General features: G+C 38.9%; 1 protein-coding gene across 11 annotated transcripts in view; it reads left to right on the top strand.

Annotated features, from left to right (window-relative positions):
• Wdr62 (WD repeat domain 62) overlaps positions 1-20,396 on the top strand; it is a 697,795-nt gene that overhangs the window by 51,735 nt on the left and 625,664 nt on the right. For 3 of the 11 annotated variants that reach the window (XM_070087124.1, XM_070087127.1, XM_070087123.1), the window contains exon 1: positions 5,241-6,702. The exons of 4 other annotated variants lie outside the window; for them this stretch is intronic. In XM_070087124.1, coding sequence (XP_069943225.1) covers positions 6,001-6,702 — 702 coding nt within the window. In that variant the 5' untranslated portion in view covers positions 5,241-6,000. Of the gene's footprint in view, positions 1-5,240; positions 6,703-20,396 lie in introns of those variants that run through there. 4 more of the 11 variants (XM_070087128.1, XM_070087125.1, XM_070087135.1 and 1 more) reach the window with 2 other exon arrangements.

Genomic DNA, 20,396 nt, shown 5'->3' with positions numbered 1-20,396 from the left:
TATGGACACGAGGTATATCAAAAAGAGATCTGTGTCTTGTGTTATGGTCATGTGTCCTGTTTAGGTTGGTGAGGAGAAGTTTGAGTGGGGGGTTTATATTTGCGTGTATTGTTCTGTGTATGTAGTAGGCACATGAATAAGTAGGATGTTCTTAATGGTAAGCAGATTCAGGCTTTTGAAAATTGGTGGAGTATGCTGGCGGGAGTGGGAATTTGTTATCATTCTTACTGCTGCTTTTTACTGGGTTATTAGGGGTTTTAGGTGATTGGATGTTGTTGATCCCCATGCACAAATTCCATATGTAAGACAAGGGTATATGAGTGAATGGTACAGTGCCAGGAGAGCTGATTGTGGAATGTAGTACCTTATCTTTGATAGTATGCCTACAGTCTTGGAGATTTTCTTGGTGATTTGTTGTATGTGTGTCCGGAACTTAAGGCTACTGTCAAGGTGGATACCTAGGAATTTTCCCTCTGTGAGTCTTGTGACTGATGATCCATTTAGCATAATGTTAATTGGATCATTTGCAGCTTTGTTTCCAAACTGAATGAAATAGGTTTTATCAGTGTTCAGGGTAAGTTTGTTAGTCATCATCCAGGCAGATATTTTCTGTAATTCAGCATTGACTGCGTGTGGGTGGGAAAATACATATGTAGTGTCATCTGCAAATAATATGGGTTTGAGTAGCTGTGATGCATTCGGTAGATCATTGATGTAGATGAGAAAGAGGAGTGGTCCAAGGACGCTTCCTTGTGGGACTCCTACTGTGATTGGTTGGGTGGAGGAGTTTGCATCATTTGCATATACATATTGAGTTCTGTTACTAAGGTATGACTTTAGGGAGTGGCCTCTGATACCATAGTGCATTAATTTGGAGTACAGTAGTTCATGGTCGACTGTATCGAAAGCTTTACGTAAATCAATGAAAATGCCCAGCGGGACTTCTTTCTTTTCAAGTGCGGTATATATTAGTTCTAGCATGTGTATGATTGCGTCATTTGTGCTTTTATTATTCCTGAATCCAAACTGACAAAGGTTTAATATGTTGTGTGAAACGAGGTAGGAATAGATCCGTCTATGAATTAATTTTTCAAAGATTTTAGAGAGCAGTGGTAAGTTAGATATTGGTCTATAGTTATTCAAGTCAGCTTGGTCACCTCCTTTATGGATCGGAGTGACCCTCGCTATTTTGAGGATTGTTGAGAAGGTAGATGATTCAGTGGATTTGTTAAAGAGCGTTGCAATAATTACTGACAATACTTGAGAAGCTTTTTTGTACATAAAAGCAGGCAAGTTGTTTATGTCTCCTGCCTTGTTTTTAAGGGTGTTTATGATGAGCATAACTTCAGTGGGGTTGGTTGGAGCTAGGAATAGCGTATTTGGGTAAGTTCCTATGAGGTAGTCTGATGGACGGGCGTTTGTGCTTGGTATTTTGTTTGCTAGATTTTTTCCTATGGTGGAGAAGAAAACATTAAGTCTGTTTTCTGTTTCTGTTGGAGTGAGTAGGGGTTCATCTGATTTTGTTAGTTTGATTTCTTTGTTTTTGGATAACATTTTAGTTCCAAGAATTTCAGATAGTTTTCCAGGTTTTTTTCATATCACCTTTGATGTTATGTAATCCATTTTCATAATACAATTTTTTTTGACCTTCATATCAGGCTGGTAAGTGCTGACGAGTAATTTTTCGGCTGTTCTCTAGTTGTTTGACCCATTCTATACTATTTTTCATATTTGTGCTTTGTGTTAATGGATTTGAGGATGCTTTGTGTTAACCAGGGATTATTCAGTCTCTTTGCTGTGATCTGTTTAGTTTTTTCTGGGGGCAGTGTCTGTTATAGAGGCATTGGGCTTTTTTTCAAAAATTATTTATACATTCATTCATATCTGTATATGTTTCAAGCTCATTTTGCCAATCGATGTTATTCATAGCTGCTACAAAGTTGTTAACTGCTGTCTCATTATGTAGTCTGAAGGTTACTTTAGTAATGTCTTGTGGTAGTTTGCCCAGATAAGTTATGAGAAAGGTTGGGTAGTGGTCTGTAGTGTTGTCTGTGATTATGCCTGATTTTAAAGGGGATATGGTGTTTGTCCAGATGTGGTCTATTTAGGAGATGCTTGTCTCGGAAGTTCTTGTAGGTTTAGATATTGCTGGTAGCAACAGGCAGTTACTCATTGTGTTTGTGAATTCTGTTACTTGTGAGCTCTGGTCGTGTAGTATGTTTATGTTGAAATCACCTCTTAGTAGTAGGTGGTCTTTATTCATGTGTGCATCAGTAATCATGTTTCCTAGTTTTTCACTAAATTGGTAAATGTTTGACTGTGGTACTCTGTAGATGTTTATAACTGTGAGGGGTTTTTGCAGGTCTTTTGATTTAAATTTGGCTATGATATATTCTCCATGTTCATCCCTTGTGCAAGATTTATTGATACATTCGAGTTGATTTGAATAGTATATAGCTGTTCCTCCCCCTTGTTGGTCTGTTCTACAGTTGTGTATGACCATGTAGCCAGGAATGGTATAGACATCTGTAATATCAGGCTTAAGCCAGGTTTCTGTGAGTGTGATGATTGATATATTGGAATGAAGGGAACGAGTAATGCTGTGAGGTCACCATAATGTTTGCTCAAGGATCTGACATTGTAGTTAAAGATGGTTATGTTATTGTTTGCACTGAGTAATGTCTTTGCTTGGTCTGCTGTGTAGTAATTACAGTTACTGGTTGATTCGTGTAATTCATTTTGTAAAAAGTTTACATCAGGATCTCTGCCTATAATCATAGGATGAGAGTAATTTTACAAACTAGATTTTCTGAGTAAAATGATTTAAGATTTATATTGAATCTACAACTAGATTTATGACTAAGACACTGTGATTAATCTAAAACTTGTAAAAATTTGAAAGAAAAGGGGATTATTACAGAATTGATAATTCAGTTATACACTTAAGTATCTAATAGCACCTTAATTATTTTAACAAGTAAGTTTATGAACTACAGTAGATATTTACAGTTAAAATAAAGGAGCTAATGGATATAATAGTAAAAGAATGTATTAAAAGCAAAATCAGTAGCACCTGAGGTAGTCTATAGCACCTGGAGTATTTTAATGGCAAAATAGTGAACTTATTACGCTTGAGCCCCTGAGAATAGCACTTTGATAATTTTAACAATTGTGAATATATGAACTGAGGTAGTTATTTAAAGCTAAAATAAGGGAGAATATATATAAGGGACTAAATTAAGTAAAGTTATACAAAGTTCAATGGACAGATAATCACTATGATATAATATAATGGCAAAATAGTGAACTTATTACACTTTAGCACCTGAGAATAGCACCTTGATTATTTTAACAATTGTGAATGTATGAACTAAGTTAGTTATATAAAGCTAAAATAAAGGAGAAAATATATAAGGGACTAAATTAAGTAATGGTGAACAAAGTTCAATGGACAGATAGTCACTATGATATAATATTGATTTGGGAGTAAGATCTGATTTGTAATGTATAATAAGTTGAGCAGTTAATTGCACTATAAAAAGTAGAGAAATATGAGGTAGCTGGTACTAGCTAGCAAAAGATAGTTTTGGGACTCGCACAATAACGTAATTGGAATATGCACTAATTGCTCACACAATATAAAGGGGATTAAAAAAGTAGTGGTAAGCTGAATTAAATGGACAAGTAGCAACCATGAATAATATTAATTTGGAGTAAGATTTGTCTTGCAACACAAAATTATGAGCAATAAAAGCAATTAAAAAGTAAAAAGTATTTGAGGTAGCTGGTATTAGCTAGTGAAAGAAAAAAATAATAATGCACAATAATGTACAGTAATAGTAAATAATAATAATACACAATAATATAATAGTAACGTACACTATATGCACCACACGTATACATGTATATGTGTTAAGGACACTTATCTAATCTGTTACAGAAATGTCAGCTTTTCTAAGGAAGGTAGAGAAATCATGTTCATTTGAGATGGTGTATTGTTGTCTTGTTGAAGTTTTTCTAATTAGTATTTTCCCATCTCGAGTGACACACTGATTTATTTTGGTTTCCTGTTTAAATTTTCTCAACCTGAACAGAAGGTTTTGACGTTTTCTCGTTAGACGCTCGTTGATGTACACTCCATTTTTCATTGTAATTGCTGATTTAATTAAGTCCTTTCTTTTATCATATGAATGAAGTTTGATCATGATACTGTGTTTACTATCTTGTTTTCCTAACAAACATGTTTCTTTGATTTCATTGTTTTGCACGATAACTTGTACATGGTCCTGTATTATCCTGATAGCAGTTTCTTTGCACTGTTCTTGAGTCATGTCACTAGGAATGTGTGGACTGTTCATTATAACTGCATCAGACAACTTATCTTGTTCAGTTTTGTCGTCTTGGAAATCAAGGTATTCATCCAGTTGAGTGTGCATGTTCTGATTCCAGTCCTTGATTGCTTCTTCAACCTTCATATTTAGAGTTGTTAATTGCTCAGTGTGACTGTATCTGTTAAAAAGTTTCATTGATAAATTATCCAGAATAAGTGGAGAATTATCACTTTTTTCTCTGATGGAAAGCACTTCATGGTTTCTCTTAGGCTTTGAAGAACTTCCACATTACTACTATCACACTTCGAGGCCATTTTTAAGCAAAATTAAGGGTTACTTAGGGCCACGGTAAACAGTGGATAACTGAAACCACAGATACCAGACCAGCGGATACGGGGGGCCTACTATGCCTAGAAAGTATTTGAGAGCCTGATCCTAAATCTGCACACTGCCATAACAACATACTGGAGCGAGAGATATGGAAGGAAGTGCAAAATAAACCCTGTGAAAAGCAGGGGTACTGAGGGCATGAAAAAAAAACATGGTAATAACATCTGTGGCCCCAGATGATTTAACCAGATATGAGAAACATTGCTGAGACAAGTGTAGAAGTCATCAAGTGAAAGCTGGATGAGTGTCTAACCTAGGTCCATAATTAACCAGGTGGTGGATATGCGGGCTGGTGATGCAACAGCCTGGTTGACCAGGCAAGCACCAGATGAGTCTGTCCCAAGGCTGGGCTCTGGGAGTAAAAGAACCTTCAGAACTTGTCAAAAATTTATCAAAGATAAGTATTGCTGAGGTGTACTTATTAGCTTGTTGGTTAAAAAATATTATTATTATTACTACTGAAAAAACTAATGTACATAGTGCATATATTCTACATAATCAGTATTTTTATGTAACTAAGACTTGCCCCGAAAACTCGATAGCTTATCAGATAAGCTATCTTTTAGCTGTTGGTGTGAAGGTGGCTTCACTTAGTATGGAAATATCACCTTCGTGTATGCCTTGGGAAGGATGCCATTGGTCTGGTAACACCAGTGATGTGTCCTCTTACTCAGTCTTATTGACACAGGTGAGAAGAGCAGAGGTGTTTTCTACAGGTGTATAACCAAGTTTAACTTTTGGACTTTTTATCACTGTGTAGGAGATTAATTATATAAATAGATTCATTTAAGAGAGAATGATTTATGTTACATTAATATCACTTATTGTTGGATAATAACAATATATTGTATAAAAACAGAAATTGAAATATTTGAAGAAATCTGTGTGTTTACCTGGAGTTTTCCTGGAGAGGGTTTTGGGGGTAAACACCCCCACGGCTTGGTCTGAGACCAGGCTTCATGGTGGATCAGGGTCTAATCAGCCAGGCTGTTACTGCTGGCTGCACGTAAACTGACGTATGAACCACAGCCCAGCTGATCAGGTACTGACTTTAGGTATCTGTCCAGCGCCTTCTTGAAGATACAAGAGTCTGTTGATAATTCCCCCTTATGTATGCTGGTAGGCAGTTAAACAGTCTTGAGCCCCTGAAGGATGATTTATTTTTAGTGACTTTTGAGTATATTACTTCTTAAATCTCTGAGCTAGACTCTTGCATTATTGTGGAGATAAGATATTAGATGGAATGTTAGAAATAGGGATGGATAACTAAAGTTCAAATATGAGTCGAAAAATTATTGCGAAAAAAGAACTTAACAGATTGCATGATTTTGAAAAAAAATTGAAAGAAAGTCCTGAAAGTGATAAGGAACATCATTCTCGAGGTAGAGCATCATCTCCATCACCTCTAGCTAGGCCTGCTTTCACTGCCAGAACATCTTCAAGGTCTGCTAGTAATGCACCCCTGCAAGAGACACCTTCCACCTCTTGCCTTGTTTTGCTACATAGTTCAAATGCTTCACCAACTAAATCATTTGTTACTATTAGATCAAAACAATCTCCGAATTCCTTGTCATTAGTGGAAAATTCAGCTTCTACTTCTCCAAAAGCCTTACCTTTACATACATCACATTCATCACCTGAGTCAGGTGTCAAGTCTTCCCTGGCATCAACAGCTAGAGTGAAATCTAGATCCAAATCTCCATCTCCTCTTGCTAAGGATTTTCTGTCTCTGAAAGGAACCTTAACTTCTTCAATTATCAGTGGGCAAACTCAAGGTAATTCCTCGAAGACTTCTTCACCTGGTGCAAGAATTTTTCCTTCCACGATAAACTCCTCACTTAAAAAGAATCTTTCCACCTCTACTAGAAATCTTTCCACATCTCCAAAGCATATATCTTCTATGAAGATAATCTCCTCATCTGTCAAGACTCTTCATATTGCTTCTGAAACAGGATCTGCTTCATCTTCACAACAGACTGAGGCAAGTAGAGTGCTATGACATGAATATAAATCAGTACTGTAGTATAACACAAGTCATAAGTACAAAATGCATATACAATATATTTAATTTAGAAGAAATAATTAAAGATTGTAAGTGCTGTGCTAGATCTCTTATAACATACTATAATGTATACGTATAGTTGGCAGTTATCCCATGTTTGCACTTTTGTTTTAAATTAACGTAAGGACCCAATATTGCCCTTGTAAGTATTTACCGAAACCAAAGTAGGCAGTTGTTTAAATCATTAAACATGATCTTTATTAGTCAGGTTGAAACATCGATATTCAATGACTTGTTGAGATCCTGCACTAAATACGGTGCTGTATATACTGTACCAGTCTTTCCTCTTGGTTATGCAACTCTACATATTCACTATTTAACCCCACATTTTTTTATTCACAGCCCTATTCATCTTCACAGCATCATTCATATTTAATACCTAACACTGAAATAAGCAGTGATTAAAATAATTTTTGTGTTCTGGATGACCTTTATTAATTGGGTTGGGGAACAACATATATCTTAAAACCTTATCAGGTTCAGATAAGGAGTCCATGTAAAGTTTGCTTCGGTCTCTACATGAATCAAGGCCAATAAGAGATCAGAAATTGTTCACGAATTAAATAAATTGATAGCTTGCATATGTTTAGATCTCTAAAAGGCTATTCCTACTGGCCCATGCTAGGCAGATCCAACTGCACCCACTTATACCTGCTCAACCTGTTTTAAGCTACCCAAAGTACTTGCTTCACTGATGCTAACTGGGAGTTTGTTCTATTCCTCTATAACTCTGTTGCTAAACCAGTGCTTCATATACATCTTCTTTCAACAAACCGGTCATATCCCACCGAGACAGGGTGGCCCAAAAACAAAAATGAAAGTTTCTCTTTAACTTCAGTAATGTATACAGGAGAGGAGGTTACTAGCCCCTTGCTCCTGGTATGTTAGTCGCCGCTTATGACATGCATGGCTTACAGAAGAAGAATTTTGTTCCACTTCCACATGGAGATAAGAGGACATGAACAAGAACTAGTAAGAAAATAGAAGAAAACTCAGAGGGGTGTGTGTGTGTGTATATATGCTTCTACATGCAAGTGTAGAGTACCCTAAGTGTATGAAGTAGCAAGATGTACCTGAAATCTTGCATGCTCATGAGACAGAAAAAAGTACATGTTTCCGTTTTACACTCACTCGGCAGGATGGGAGTACCTCCCTGAGCAGATGCTGTCTGCCAACCTACTACCTATATTTCATATAGTATATAACTTTTTTAAATCTAAATTTGTCCAATTTGCATTCATTGTTGTGAGATTTGTCTTGATTCAGTACTTTTGCCATATTATTTATATCCCTTTTCTTTATTCTGGCTTTCCATCTGTCCAGTGCTAGTCACGTCATTATGCCAGGTGAATGCCCCGGCATAATGCTGTGAAGAAAATCAGTGGCCTACCATAGGGGGTCTTTTTTCATCAGTGATTATGCCGGGTAGCAGCCGTTAACATGATGTCATGACCTGCCGCCACACTCCACAGTGACTCGGTGCTCACGTAGATACTGTGGTGAGAGGAAGTGTCGCACTTTTGTCTCATCTGCCCCATCTTTTGTCTGGTGTTCCCTTTGGTTTTGGGGCTTTACATGTTTGATTGTGGGTAAAAGGACATCTTTAATACCTGAAACCATAGCTCAAATCATGGGGCTTCACAAAGCTGGGCACCAGATGAAAGAAATAGTGGAGAATGTTGGTGTGTGTGTGTGTGTGTGAGCGTTCAGTGAGGAACTGGGTGTAGCATTTCAAGGCTGGTAGCGGTGTCGAGTTACCCTCTGCCAAACCTCGGCCTGGCCCCTCGAAGAAGACATCTGTTTGTACCTTATTAATGTTAACCCTTTGACTGTCGCAACCTGAAATCCTGAGGTGTCTCCTGGTGTTGCAAAATATTAAAAAAAAAAATTCCTATGAAATGATAGAGAATCTTTTCCCGATGGTAATGACACCAAAAGTATGAAATTTGATGGAAAACTTACGGAATTACGTTCTCGCGGAGTTAGTGACCTCGGCGATTTCGCCCAGTTTGAGCCCTGATTTCGGGTAATTCCAGTGTTCCAGTCGACCAAACTCATAGCTATTTCTTTAGAACTTCATTTGTTCTATCGATTGAGTACAAGAAACTGCTCATTTACCGATTTCAACTACCCAATAAAGTGGTCAGAAATTGGCAATTTGGCCAATTTCATGCAAATTAAAAAAATATGCCAATTTCAAAATAGGGTCCAGAATGAACAATGCAGACATTCCTGGCTCTAAAATAACTTTCTTTGTTTATCAGTCATGTCTCCAGGCCCCTCTGTGATATTACACTTGCTTTCTATTTTGAATTTTTATCGTAGGGGTTCTTAATGGAGATATCGAGGGTTGAAGGTAGACACACTTGTTGGATGGTAACATATATATTGTCAGACTGTGATGATGAACGTGGAGCCCAGCCTCTGCCTGTCTACGCCTGTCGAGGTCTACACGCCGTCTGAGATGGGGGCAGAGGTACGAATGTGCACATGCGCATCCCGTGACGTCACACAACAGTCACAGGCCTAAAAAGGATCTCCTATCTAAAGCACATGGATGATACTATATGCTATGCTATATAACACAAGGATCAGCAACTATGTTGACATTTTTATCAAACAAAAAATAGAAGATTTACTGTTATACAGACTACTGCAATATTGTAATAATTGTATAAATGTAAACCCATTCATGACTGCATATTAGAATGTCTACTTGGACATTTATTGGACAGTGATGTCATTTGTTTACTCTTGAACATCGGCAAAAATTAAACATTTCCCCTCCTTTGAGCTCTATTTCAACGTGTTTTTTATAGTAAAACCAATCAAAATCGCCTCCATTTCTATAATATGTTTTCCATTCTATCAAATGTGGCTACAAAAACGAGAATATAACCACAAAAACTATACGAAAATACACCTCAAAGTTGGCGTTTTAATCCAAAAACACAGTCGGAGTTTTTTTTTTTCTCATTACGCACTGTGTGCTGCAGGATTTTTTTATACTGTGCACACTGACCACACAGACCATCCTCTCACATGTGGGACTACCAGCTTTCTCCCGCTTAATTTGAAGCCCCTAGAATTTTTGAGTATATGTACGTTAAACACATTGGCTCGTAAGACGTATATATACGACCGAAACAGTCAAAGTGTTAAAGAAGCAATTAGAGAGTACACCTAAGATAACTGCTAGAGAACTGAAAGAAAAGAACCCACATCTTCTCTCAGAGGTGTCTGTAAGCACTGTTAATAGACGTGTGTCAGAACTGGGCTACAGTAGTCACCACCAGGTTAAGAAACTGATTCTCTCCAAGCCACAGAAGAAACGTAGGCTGGATTATGCAAAGAAATATCTTCACTGGAATCCTCAACAGTGGTCTGAAGTACTTTGGAGTGATGAAGCAACCTTCACTGTCACCTGTAACTGTGGGGGACATGCGTACCAGCCCAGAGGTAGTGACCCTCTAGGCCCACGCTACACCTGTAAGACCACCAAACACCCAGACTCGTTCATGGTTTAGGGGTGTTTCAGGCTCAGAGTGTTGGTTAACTCGATGTGTTTCCCAAAAACCAGTATATGAACCAGTATAATTACCTGGAGTTATTGTGTGACAATTTCCTGAGGCATTTGACAAGTGTGGGGTTACAATTTTTATGCAGGACGGTGCACTGTGTCATACCGCCAAATCTGTAGTTCAGTGAAGTGAGGTTCTTTAACCCTTAAACTGTCCAAACAAATTTATGTTCACATGTGTAGTGCTCCAAAAGTAGATCTACGTTTTTTACATATTTTCAAATATAACAAAAAAAAAGTAGATCAAAGTTTTTTTACACGTTTTCAAATGTAAAAAAAAGAAAAGATCTACGTTTTTTTACATACTTTCAAATGTTGAAAAAAACGCAGATCTACGTTTAGACAGTTTACGGGTTAATGACTGACCAGGCAATTCCCCAGACCTAAACCCTATTAACCCTTTCAGGGTCCGTTCCGTAGATCTACGGCTTTACGTTCAGGGTCCAAACCGTAGATCTACGCCATGAGCTCAGCTCACTCTGATAAACTGTGAGTGGTACATTTGGGCCTAGATATGAGAGAATACATCTATGTGGTATGTGTGCACCACATAAAACAGATCCTGCAGCACACTGTGTATAATGAGAGAAAAAAATGAAATCATGATTTTTCGATTAAAACAGCAACTTTGCAGTGTTTTTTCGTATGTTTTTTATAGTTGTATTTGCGATTTCTTGGTCTCATTTGATAGAATGGAAGACATATTACAGAATAGAGATGATTTTGATTGGTTTTAGCACTGGAAATGGCTTGAAACTGAGCTCAAACTAGCGGAAATGTTAAATTTTTGCCGATATTCAAGAGTAAACAAACGACCTTACACATCTAATACACGTCAGCTGGTGGGTCTAATATACATTCACAAATATGGTGATGATATTTATACAATTATTACAGTATTGCATAACAGTAAATCTTCTATTTTTTGGTGTGAATAAAAATTCATTATGTGAATAAAAAATCAAAATGGAATTTATTTGTAAAGCCTCAAAACATAACTAATGAACAGAGGAAATGTTAGTTTAGTGCCAGGAATGCCTACATTGTTCATTCTGGACCCTATTTTGAAATTGGAATATTTTGAACTTTGTGTTAAATTGGCCAAATTAACAATTTCCGATCACTTTATTTTGTAGTTGAAACAGTTGACTTGGCGATTTCTTGTGCTCAATCGATAGAATAGAAGTAATACTAGTGAAATAGCTAAGAATTTGGTTGATTGGAATAATGTAATTGGCCTAAAATGGGAGTCAAAGTCGGCAAAATCGCCGATTCGTAAATATCGCTGACACATCAAAATTCGCGAGAGCATAATTTCGTCAATTTTCCACCAAATTTCGTACTTTTTGTTTTATTACGTTCACAAAAAGATTCTCTACGATTTCATAAGAAAAAATAACAAATTTTTTTTTTGAAAATTCTTGGACACTGGTGCGTGACTCCAGATTTGGGCCTTGGACCCTGAAAGGGTTAAGAACCTTTGGTCAATAGTGAAACAATGTTTACTGGGCAAAGATTTCAGTTCCATCCTGCAGCTCAAGGCTGCTCTGCTTGAGGCATGGAGTAGCATACCTCCCCAAACCCTCAAGAATTTGTGCGAGAGTCTTCCTACATAACTGATGGATGTGATTAAGCGTAAAGGACACAGCACCAATTATTAAGACCTCAGTAAGTGTGCAAGTAGTATATATATTACAATCTCTCATGGTATGTGTTTTTGTTTTGGTACTTGTGTGGGGGAGGGGCGGCATAATGCCACGACTAGCACTGTATATTTTAATCATACATCTTCCTACATCAGTCTATCTTCCTAAGAAACTTTTTTGATACAGTAGTCTCCTCAAATTCGCAGGCGTTATAGTCCAAGACCACCTGCGAATTTGGAAAAAAGGTAAATTCTGGATGCAGTTTAAAAAAATGCTTATAAATGCCTATTTTTATAGTTTAACCCTTTCAGGGTTGGTCCCATATATGTACTGCTTGATAGCCAGTGTTGGTTTTGTATTTATACGCCAAAATTCTAGCGCCTTCAAATCTGGTGGAAGAAAGCTGGTAGGCCTACATATGAAAGAATGGGTCTGCGTGGTTAGCGTGCGCAGTATTAAAAAAATCCTGCAGCACGGAGTGCATAATGAGAAAAAAAACTCCGACTGTGTTTTTTGGTTTAACCTTTTGACTGTCGCAACCCCAAATCCTGAGGTGTCTCATGGTGTCCCAAAATTTCCAAAATTTCCCAAAAAAAAAAATTCTTATGAAATGATAGAGAATCTTTTCCTGATTGTAATGACACTAAAAGAAAAAAATTTGATGGAAAACTGACGGAGTCACGCTCTCGTGAAGTTAGCGACCTCGGTGATATTTACAAATCGGCGATTTCGCCCACTTTGAGCCCTATTTTCGGCTAATTCCGTTGTTCCAGTCGACCAAACTCGTAGCTATTTCTTTAGAACTCCATTTTTTCTATCGATTGAGTACAAGAAACTGACATTTACCGATTTTAACTACCCAATAACGTGGTCAGAAATTTGCAATTTGGCCAATTTCACTAAAATTAAAAAATATGACAATTTCAAAATAAGGTCCAAAATGAACAATGCAGACATTCCTGGCTCGAAAATAACATTTTCTTTGTTCATCGGTCACGTCTCCAGGCCCCTCTGACATTACTCTTGCTTTCTATTTTGAATTTTTATTCAAGCAAAAAATAGAAGATTTACTGTTATGCAGACTACTGCAGTACTGTAATAATTGTATAAATAATGTCAACCCATTCATGACTGCATATTAGAATGGCTAGTTGGACACTTATTGGACAATGACATCATTTGTTTACTTTTGGACATTGACAAAAATCAAACATTTCCCCTACTTTGAGCTCCATTTCCAGGTTCTTTTTATAGTAAAACCAATCAAAATCACCTCTATTTCTATAATATGTTTTCCATTCTATCAAATGAGAACAAGAAAACGAGAATAGACCACAAACTCGGCATTTTAATTAAAAAAAACGGTTGGAGTTTTGTTTTTCCTCATGCACTGCATGCTGCAGGATTTTTTTTATATGGTGCACACTGACCACACAGACCCGTTCTGTCACAGGTGGGCCTTCCAGTTTTCTCCAATGGAAATAAGTAAAGGACCCCAATGGAAATAAGCAAAGGACCCCAATGGAAATAAGTCACTCTGTCTGACTTTTTTGGGTTATCCTAGGTTCTCTACACATATGCTGCTATGTATGATAATTCTATGTAACTGTATTTGTGTATACCTGAATAAACTTACTTACTTGATTTGAAGCCACTAGAATTTATGAGTACATTGGACCCTCAGCTAACGATATTAATCCGTTCCTGAAAGCTCATCGTTAGCTGAAATTATTGTTAACTGAATTAATTTTCCACCTAAGAAATAATGGAAATCAAATTAATCCGTGCAAGACACCACAAAGTATGAAAAAAAAAATTTACCACATGAAATATTGATTTTAATACACACAAACTGACAGTTACCTTTATTGAAGATTTGGTGATGATTGATGGGATGGGAGGAGGGGAGAGTATGGAAGTTGTTAATGTTTAGAAGGGGAATCCCCTTCCATTAGGACTTTAGGTAGCACGTCCTTTTCCGGGGTTACTTCCCTTCTTTTAATGCCACTAGGACCAGCTGACCGTGGTGCAGCAACAGCTGACTTTGGTGCAGCAGAAGCTGACCGTGGTGCAGCAACAGTTGACAGTGGTGTAGCAGCAGCTGACAGTGGTGCAGCAGCAGCTGACTGTGGTGCAACAGCAGCTGACCGTGGTGCAACAGCAGCTGACTGTGGTTCAGCAACAGCTGACTGGTGCAGCAACAGCTGACCGTGGTGCCGCAACAGCTGACCGTGGTGCAGCAACAGCTGACCATGGTGCAGCAACAGCCGACTGTGGTGCAGCAACAGCTGACGGTGGTGCAGCAGCAGCTGACCGTGGTATGATAGTACATATTTCTCACCCTTTTTACCACAGGGTTGGCACTAGAAGCTTTCTTTGGGCCCATGGTGGCTTATTTAGCAGTTACAAGCACTATAAGCTGACCATGGTGCAGCAGCAGCTGACTGTGGTGCAGCAACAGCTGACGGTGGTGCAGCAGCAGCTGACTGTGGTGCAGCAACAGCTGACAGTGCTGCAGCAGCAGCTGACCATGGTGCAGCAGCAGCTGACCATGGTGCAGCAGCAGCTGACTGTGGTGCAGCAGCAGCTGACCATGGTGCAGCAGCAGCTGACCATGGTGCAGCAGCAGCTGGCTGTGGTGCAGCAACAGCTGACGGTGGTGCAGCAGCAGCTGACTGTGGTGCAGCAACAGCTGACAGTGCTGCAGCAGCAGCTGACTGTGGTGCAGCAACAGCTGACGGTGGTGCAGCAGCAGCTGACTGTGGTACGATAGTACGTATTACCCACCCTTTTTACATGTGATCGCTTGAGAGATGGTATCTCCTGCTATCTGTTTTTTTTTTTATCCACAGCAATAACAGTCTCTCAACATCTTCGAGTACTTGCAGTCTCTGTTTCGAAAACAAACTTGCACCTTTTGCAAGAACAGCTTCCTTGATTGCCGTTTTGTTGGCCACAATAGTAGCGATAACCTGGCCAGCTCCCTGACACTACTTTCGTACTTAGCAATTATCTCTTTCTTCATTTCCATGGTAATTTTCACCTTTTTTACCGCACGGTTGGCACTAGAAGCTTTCTTGGGGCCCATGGTGGCTTATTTTGCAGGTACAATCACTAAAAACGTTGTGATAATATGAAATGTTTCGATTGTATGCGTGGATGCAACCGCACTGGCTGGCTTGCAAACACTGGCACCCACGGGACAACTGAGGCGCGCTCAGGCTACACGTGGACACGTCTTGAACAAATCGCATTGGGCGAGTTTTTTAGCATTAGCTGAGGTAAAAATTTTGTATTAAAATGTATCATTAGCTGGATTTAACTTTAGCTGATGCCATCGTTACCTGAGGGTCCATTGTATATATACGTCAAACACAGTGGCTCGTAAGACATATATATATGACCGAAACAGTCAAAGGGTTAAGGCCAGCAAAGGTTGGTTTGAGAAATTTAAGAATTGTAGTGGCATACATAGTGCGATAAGGCATGGTGAGGCTGCCAGTTTGGACCAAAAAGCGGCTGAAAAATATGTGCAGGAATTCAAGGAGTACATAGAGGCTGAAGGATTGAAACCTGAACAAGTGTTTAATTATGATGAAACAGGCCTGTTTTGGAAGTAAATGCCAAACTGGACCTACATTACTCAGGAGGAAAAGGCACTCCCAGGACATAAGCCTATGAAAGACAGGCTTACTCTTTTGTTGTGTGGTAATGCTAGTGGTGATTGCAAAGTGAAGCCTTTATTGATGTATCACTCTGAAACTCCCAGTGTGTTCAGGAAAAACAATGTCCTGATATGTGATATGAAGGGCAAACAGTAAGGCATGGGTCACTAGGGACTTTTTCTATGACTGGTTTCACCATCTGTTTGCCCCCACTGTGAAAAATTACCTCCTGGAAAAAAAATTGGACGTTAAGTGCCTTCTGGTATTAGACAATGCTCCTGGTCATCCTTCAGACTTGCCAGAGTGAATTTCTTGGGACATGAGCTTCATCAAGGTCAAATTTTTGCCTCCTAATACCACTCCTCTCCTCCAGCCCATAGACCAGCAGGTCATTTCCAACTTCAAAAAACTCTACACAAAAGCTGTTTCAAAAGTGCTTTGAAGTGACCTCAGACACTTGATTGACCCTAAGAGAGTTTTGGAAAGATCACTTTAGTATCCTCAGTTGTGTAAACCTTATAGGTAAGGCTTGGGAGGGAGTGACTAAGAGGACCTTGAACTCTGCTTGGAGGAAATTGTGGCCAGAATTTGTAGAAGAGAGGGATTTTGAAGGGTTTGGGGCTAACCCTCGGGAGCCTATGCCAGTTGTGGAATCTGTTGTGGCATTGGGGAAGTCCTTGGGGTTGGAGGTTAGTGGGGAAGATGTGGAAGAGTTGGTGGAGGAGGACAATGAAGAACTAACCACTGATGAGTTGCAAGAGCATCTGCAACAGCAAGAGGCCAGACCTGAGGAAACTGCTTCAGAGGAGGGGAGAGAGAAATTAAGGAAATGTGTGAAAAGTGGCTTGAAGTGCAAACCTTTATGGATGAAAATCATCCTAACACAGCTATTGCAAGCTGTGCTGGTGACTATTACAATGACAATGTTGTGGCCCATTTTAGGAAAATCTTAAAGGAACGCGAGGTACAGAGCTCTTTGGACAGATTTGTTGTGCGACAGAGGTCCAGTGACACTCTAGCTGGTCCTAGTGGCATTAAAAGAAGAAGGGAAGTAACCCCGGAAAAGGACTTGCTACCTCAAATCCTCATGGAAGGGGATTTCCCTTCCAAACAATAACAACTTCCACCATCTCCCCTCCTCCCATCCCATCAATCATCACCAGATCTTCAACATAGGTAAGTGTCATGTATTCTTTATTTAGTACAGTAGTAATTGTGCATGTCTTCTGTTTGTGTAGGAAAATGTATATTTCATGTAATTTTTTTTTTCATACTTTGGGGCATCAGGAACGGATTAATTTGATTTCCATTATTTCTTATTGGGAAAATTAATTCACCTAACGATAATTTCACCTAAAGTTGAGCTCTCAGGAACAGATTAATGTTGTTGGGCGAGGGTCCACTGTACAGTGGACCCCCGGTATTCGATGGCATCGGTATTCGATAAATCCGGTATTCGATGCATTATATCGCAAAAAAAATTTCCTCGGGTATTCGATTGAAAACCCGGTATTCGATATGATTCGTACGAGACCCGTCCACGTGTGGCCTGAACTGCCCCATGTGTGCCAGTGTTTACAAGCCAGCCAGTGTGCGCACGTCTAAGGATACATTAGGTACATTCCATATTATCCATATTATCACTGTGTTTGGTGCTTGTTTCTGCAAAATAAGTCACCATGGGCCCCAAGAAAGCTTCTAGTGCCAACCCTTCGAGAAAAAAGTCGCTAATGACCTATGAAATGAAGAAAGAGATAATTGCAAAGTACGAAAGTGGAGTGCGTGTGTCGGAGCTGGTTAGGTTATATAATAAACCCCATTCAACCATCTCTACTGTAGTGACCAGGAAAACGGCAATCAAGGAAGCTGTTCTTGCAAAAGGTGCAACTGTGATTATGAAACAGCGACTGCAAGTGTTAGAAAGTGTTGAGAGATTGTTATTGGTGTGGATAAATGAAAAACAGATAGCTGGAGACAGCATCTCTCAAGCGATCATTTGTGAAAAGGCTAGGTAGTTGCATTAAGTCCTGATGGAAGGGGATTCCCCTTCTAAACACTAACACCTCTCCCCTCCTCCCATCCCATCAATCATCACCAGATCTTCATTAAAGGTAAGTGTCAATTATTTTATTGTTATTGTAATTATTCTTTTGCATTGAACTTAATTCATGTAGTAAAATTTTTTTTTTCATACTTTTGGGTGTCTTGCACGGATTAATTTGATTTCCATTATTTCTTATGAGGAAAATTGATTCGGTTTTTGATATTATCGGTATTTGATGAGCTCTCAGGAACGGATTAATATCGAATACCAGGGGTCCACTGTACTTGTGAAGCTTTTTTGTATATGAAGGGTGGTAAGTTATTTAACCCTTTGAGGGTTTTCGTCGTACTAGTACGTCTTACGCGTAGGGGTTTTTGACGTACTAGTACTCATAAATTCTAGCGACCTCAAATCTAGTGGGAGAAAGCTGGTAGGCCTTCATATGAAAGAATGGGTCTATGTGGTCAGTGTGCACAGTCTAAAAAAAATCCTGCAGCACACGGTGCATAATGAGAAAAAAAAAACTTTTTCCATTTTTTTTTAATAAATCAGCGACTTTGCAGTGTATTTTCGTATAGTATTTATTGTTGTATTCTAGTTTTCTTGGTCTCATTTTATAGAATGGAAGACATATTACTGAAATTGAGATGATTTTGACTGGTTTTACAATGAAAGGTGCCTTGAAATTGAGCTCAAAGTAGCAGAAATGTTCGATTTTTACCAAACTTCAAAAGTAAACAAATCGTGCCAAGCGTGCAATACACGTCAACTGGTGAGTCTAATATTCTTTCACAAGTGCACCAATAATATTTATACCATTTTTTACACTAATGCAGTAGTCTGCATAACAGTAAATCTTATATTTTTTGTGAGAATAAAAATTCAAAGTGGAAAGCAAAAGAATATAAGAGGGGCCTTGAGACGTGACTAATGACTAGAGGAAATGTCATTTTAGTGCCAGGAATGTCTTTCTTGTTTATTCTGGACCCTATTCCGAAATTGGCATCTTTTGAAATTTGTGTGAAATTGGCAAAATTGCTAAATTCTGACCACTGTACTGGATAGTTGAATTTATAAATGGGTGGTTTCTTGCACCCATTCGATAGAAAAAATGGAGTTCTAGCGAAATATTCATGTTTTTTGTCGACTAGTACAGTGAAATTGGCCGAAAATGGGGCTCAAAGTGGGCAAAATCGCCGATCCGTAAACATCGCCGAGACCGCTACCTTTGCGAGAGCATAATTCCGTAAGTTTTCTATCAAATTTCAAACTTTTGGTGTCGTTATGATCGGGAAAAGATTCTCTATCTTTTCATAAGAGAAAATAATTTTTTTTTTTTTTAAATTTGGCCGACCCTGAGAACGAGTTTCGGAGAGGGCCTGTCGACCCTCAAAGGGTTAAATCTTCTGCCTCGTTCTTTAGTGTGTTGATAAGTGAGACTTCTGCTGGGTTGGCTGGAGCTAGGAATAGTGAATTTGGCTAGGTGCCAGTGAGGTAGTCATTAGGTGGGGTGTTTGAGCTTGGGATTTTGATCGCCTAGTTTTTCCCTGTGGTGGAGAAGAAAACATTGAGTCTGCTGTTTCAGTCGATGGGAGTAGGGGTTTCTCTGGTTTCATTAGTTTGATTGTTCTGTTTCCTGATATCTTTTTTGTTTCTAGAATTTCAGATAGGGTTTTCCAGGTCTTTTTTATATCACCCTTTAAGTTAAATAATTTCTCATAATACAATTTTTTTGCCCTTATCAGGCTGGTTAGGGTTGATGAACAATGTTTTGTTTGGTCTATGATTATTTGACCCATTCTGTACCGTTTTTCATATAGGTGCTTTATATTTATGGATTTGAGGATGCTGGGTGTTAGCCAGGGATTGTTCAGTCTCTTTGCTGTGATCTGTTTAGTTTTTTTAGGGCAATGCTTGTTATAGAGGTATTGGGTCTTTTGTTTTTTAGAAAATTATTAATACATTTGTCAGTATCTGTATAGATTTCTAGCTCAGTTTGCCAGTCGATGTTTGTGGCCCGGTGGCCTGGTGGCTAAAGCTCCCGCTTCACACACGGAGGGCCCGGGTTCGATTCCCGGCGGGTGGAAACATTCCGACACGTTTCCTTACACCTGTTGTCCTGTTCACCTAGCAGCAAATAGGTACCTGGGTGTTAGTCGACTGGTGTGGGTCGCATCCTGGGGGACAAGATTAAGGACCCCAATGGAAATAAGTTAGACAGTCCTCGATGACGCACTGACTTTCTTGGGTTATCCTGGGTGGCTAACCCTCCGGGGTTAAAAATCCGAACGAAATCTTATCTTATCTTATCTTATGTGTCATTGCTGTTGTGAAGTTATTAATGGCTGTCTTATTATGAAGTCTGAAGGTAACTTTAGTAGTGTCTTGGGGTAATTTACCTAGATTGGTTATGAGAAAGGGTAGTGATCTGTGGTGTTATCTGTGATTATGCCTGATTTTAAAGGGGATATGGTGTTGGTCTGGGTGTGGTCTAATAAGGAAACACTAGTCTCAGAGTTTCTTGTAGGTTTTGTTACTGTTGGTAGCAGCAAGCAGGTGCTCATTGTGTTTGTGAATTTAGTTACATGTGGGTCCTGGTCTTGCAGAAGATTTATATTGAGGTCTTCTGTGAGTAGTAAGTGGTCTTTGTTCATGTGTGCATCAGTTATCATGCTTAC

Source organism: Cherax quadricarinatus, chromosome 21 (assembly GCF_038502225.1).
Source record: "Cherax quadricarinatus isolate ZL_2023a chromosome 21, ASM3850222v1, whole genome shotgun sequence".
Taxonomy (NCBI): Eukaryota; Metazoa; Arthropoda; class Malacostraca; order Decapoda; family Parastacidae; genus Cherax; species Cherax quadricarinatus.
The sequence above is the reverse complement of the archived record's forward strand: the minus strand, read 5'-3'. Positions and strand labels throughout refer to the sequence as shown.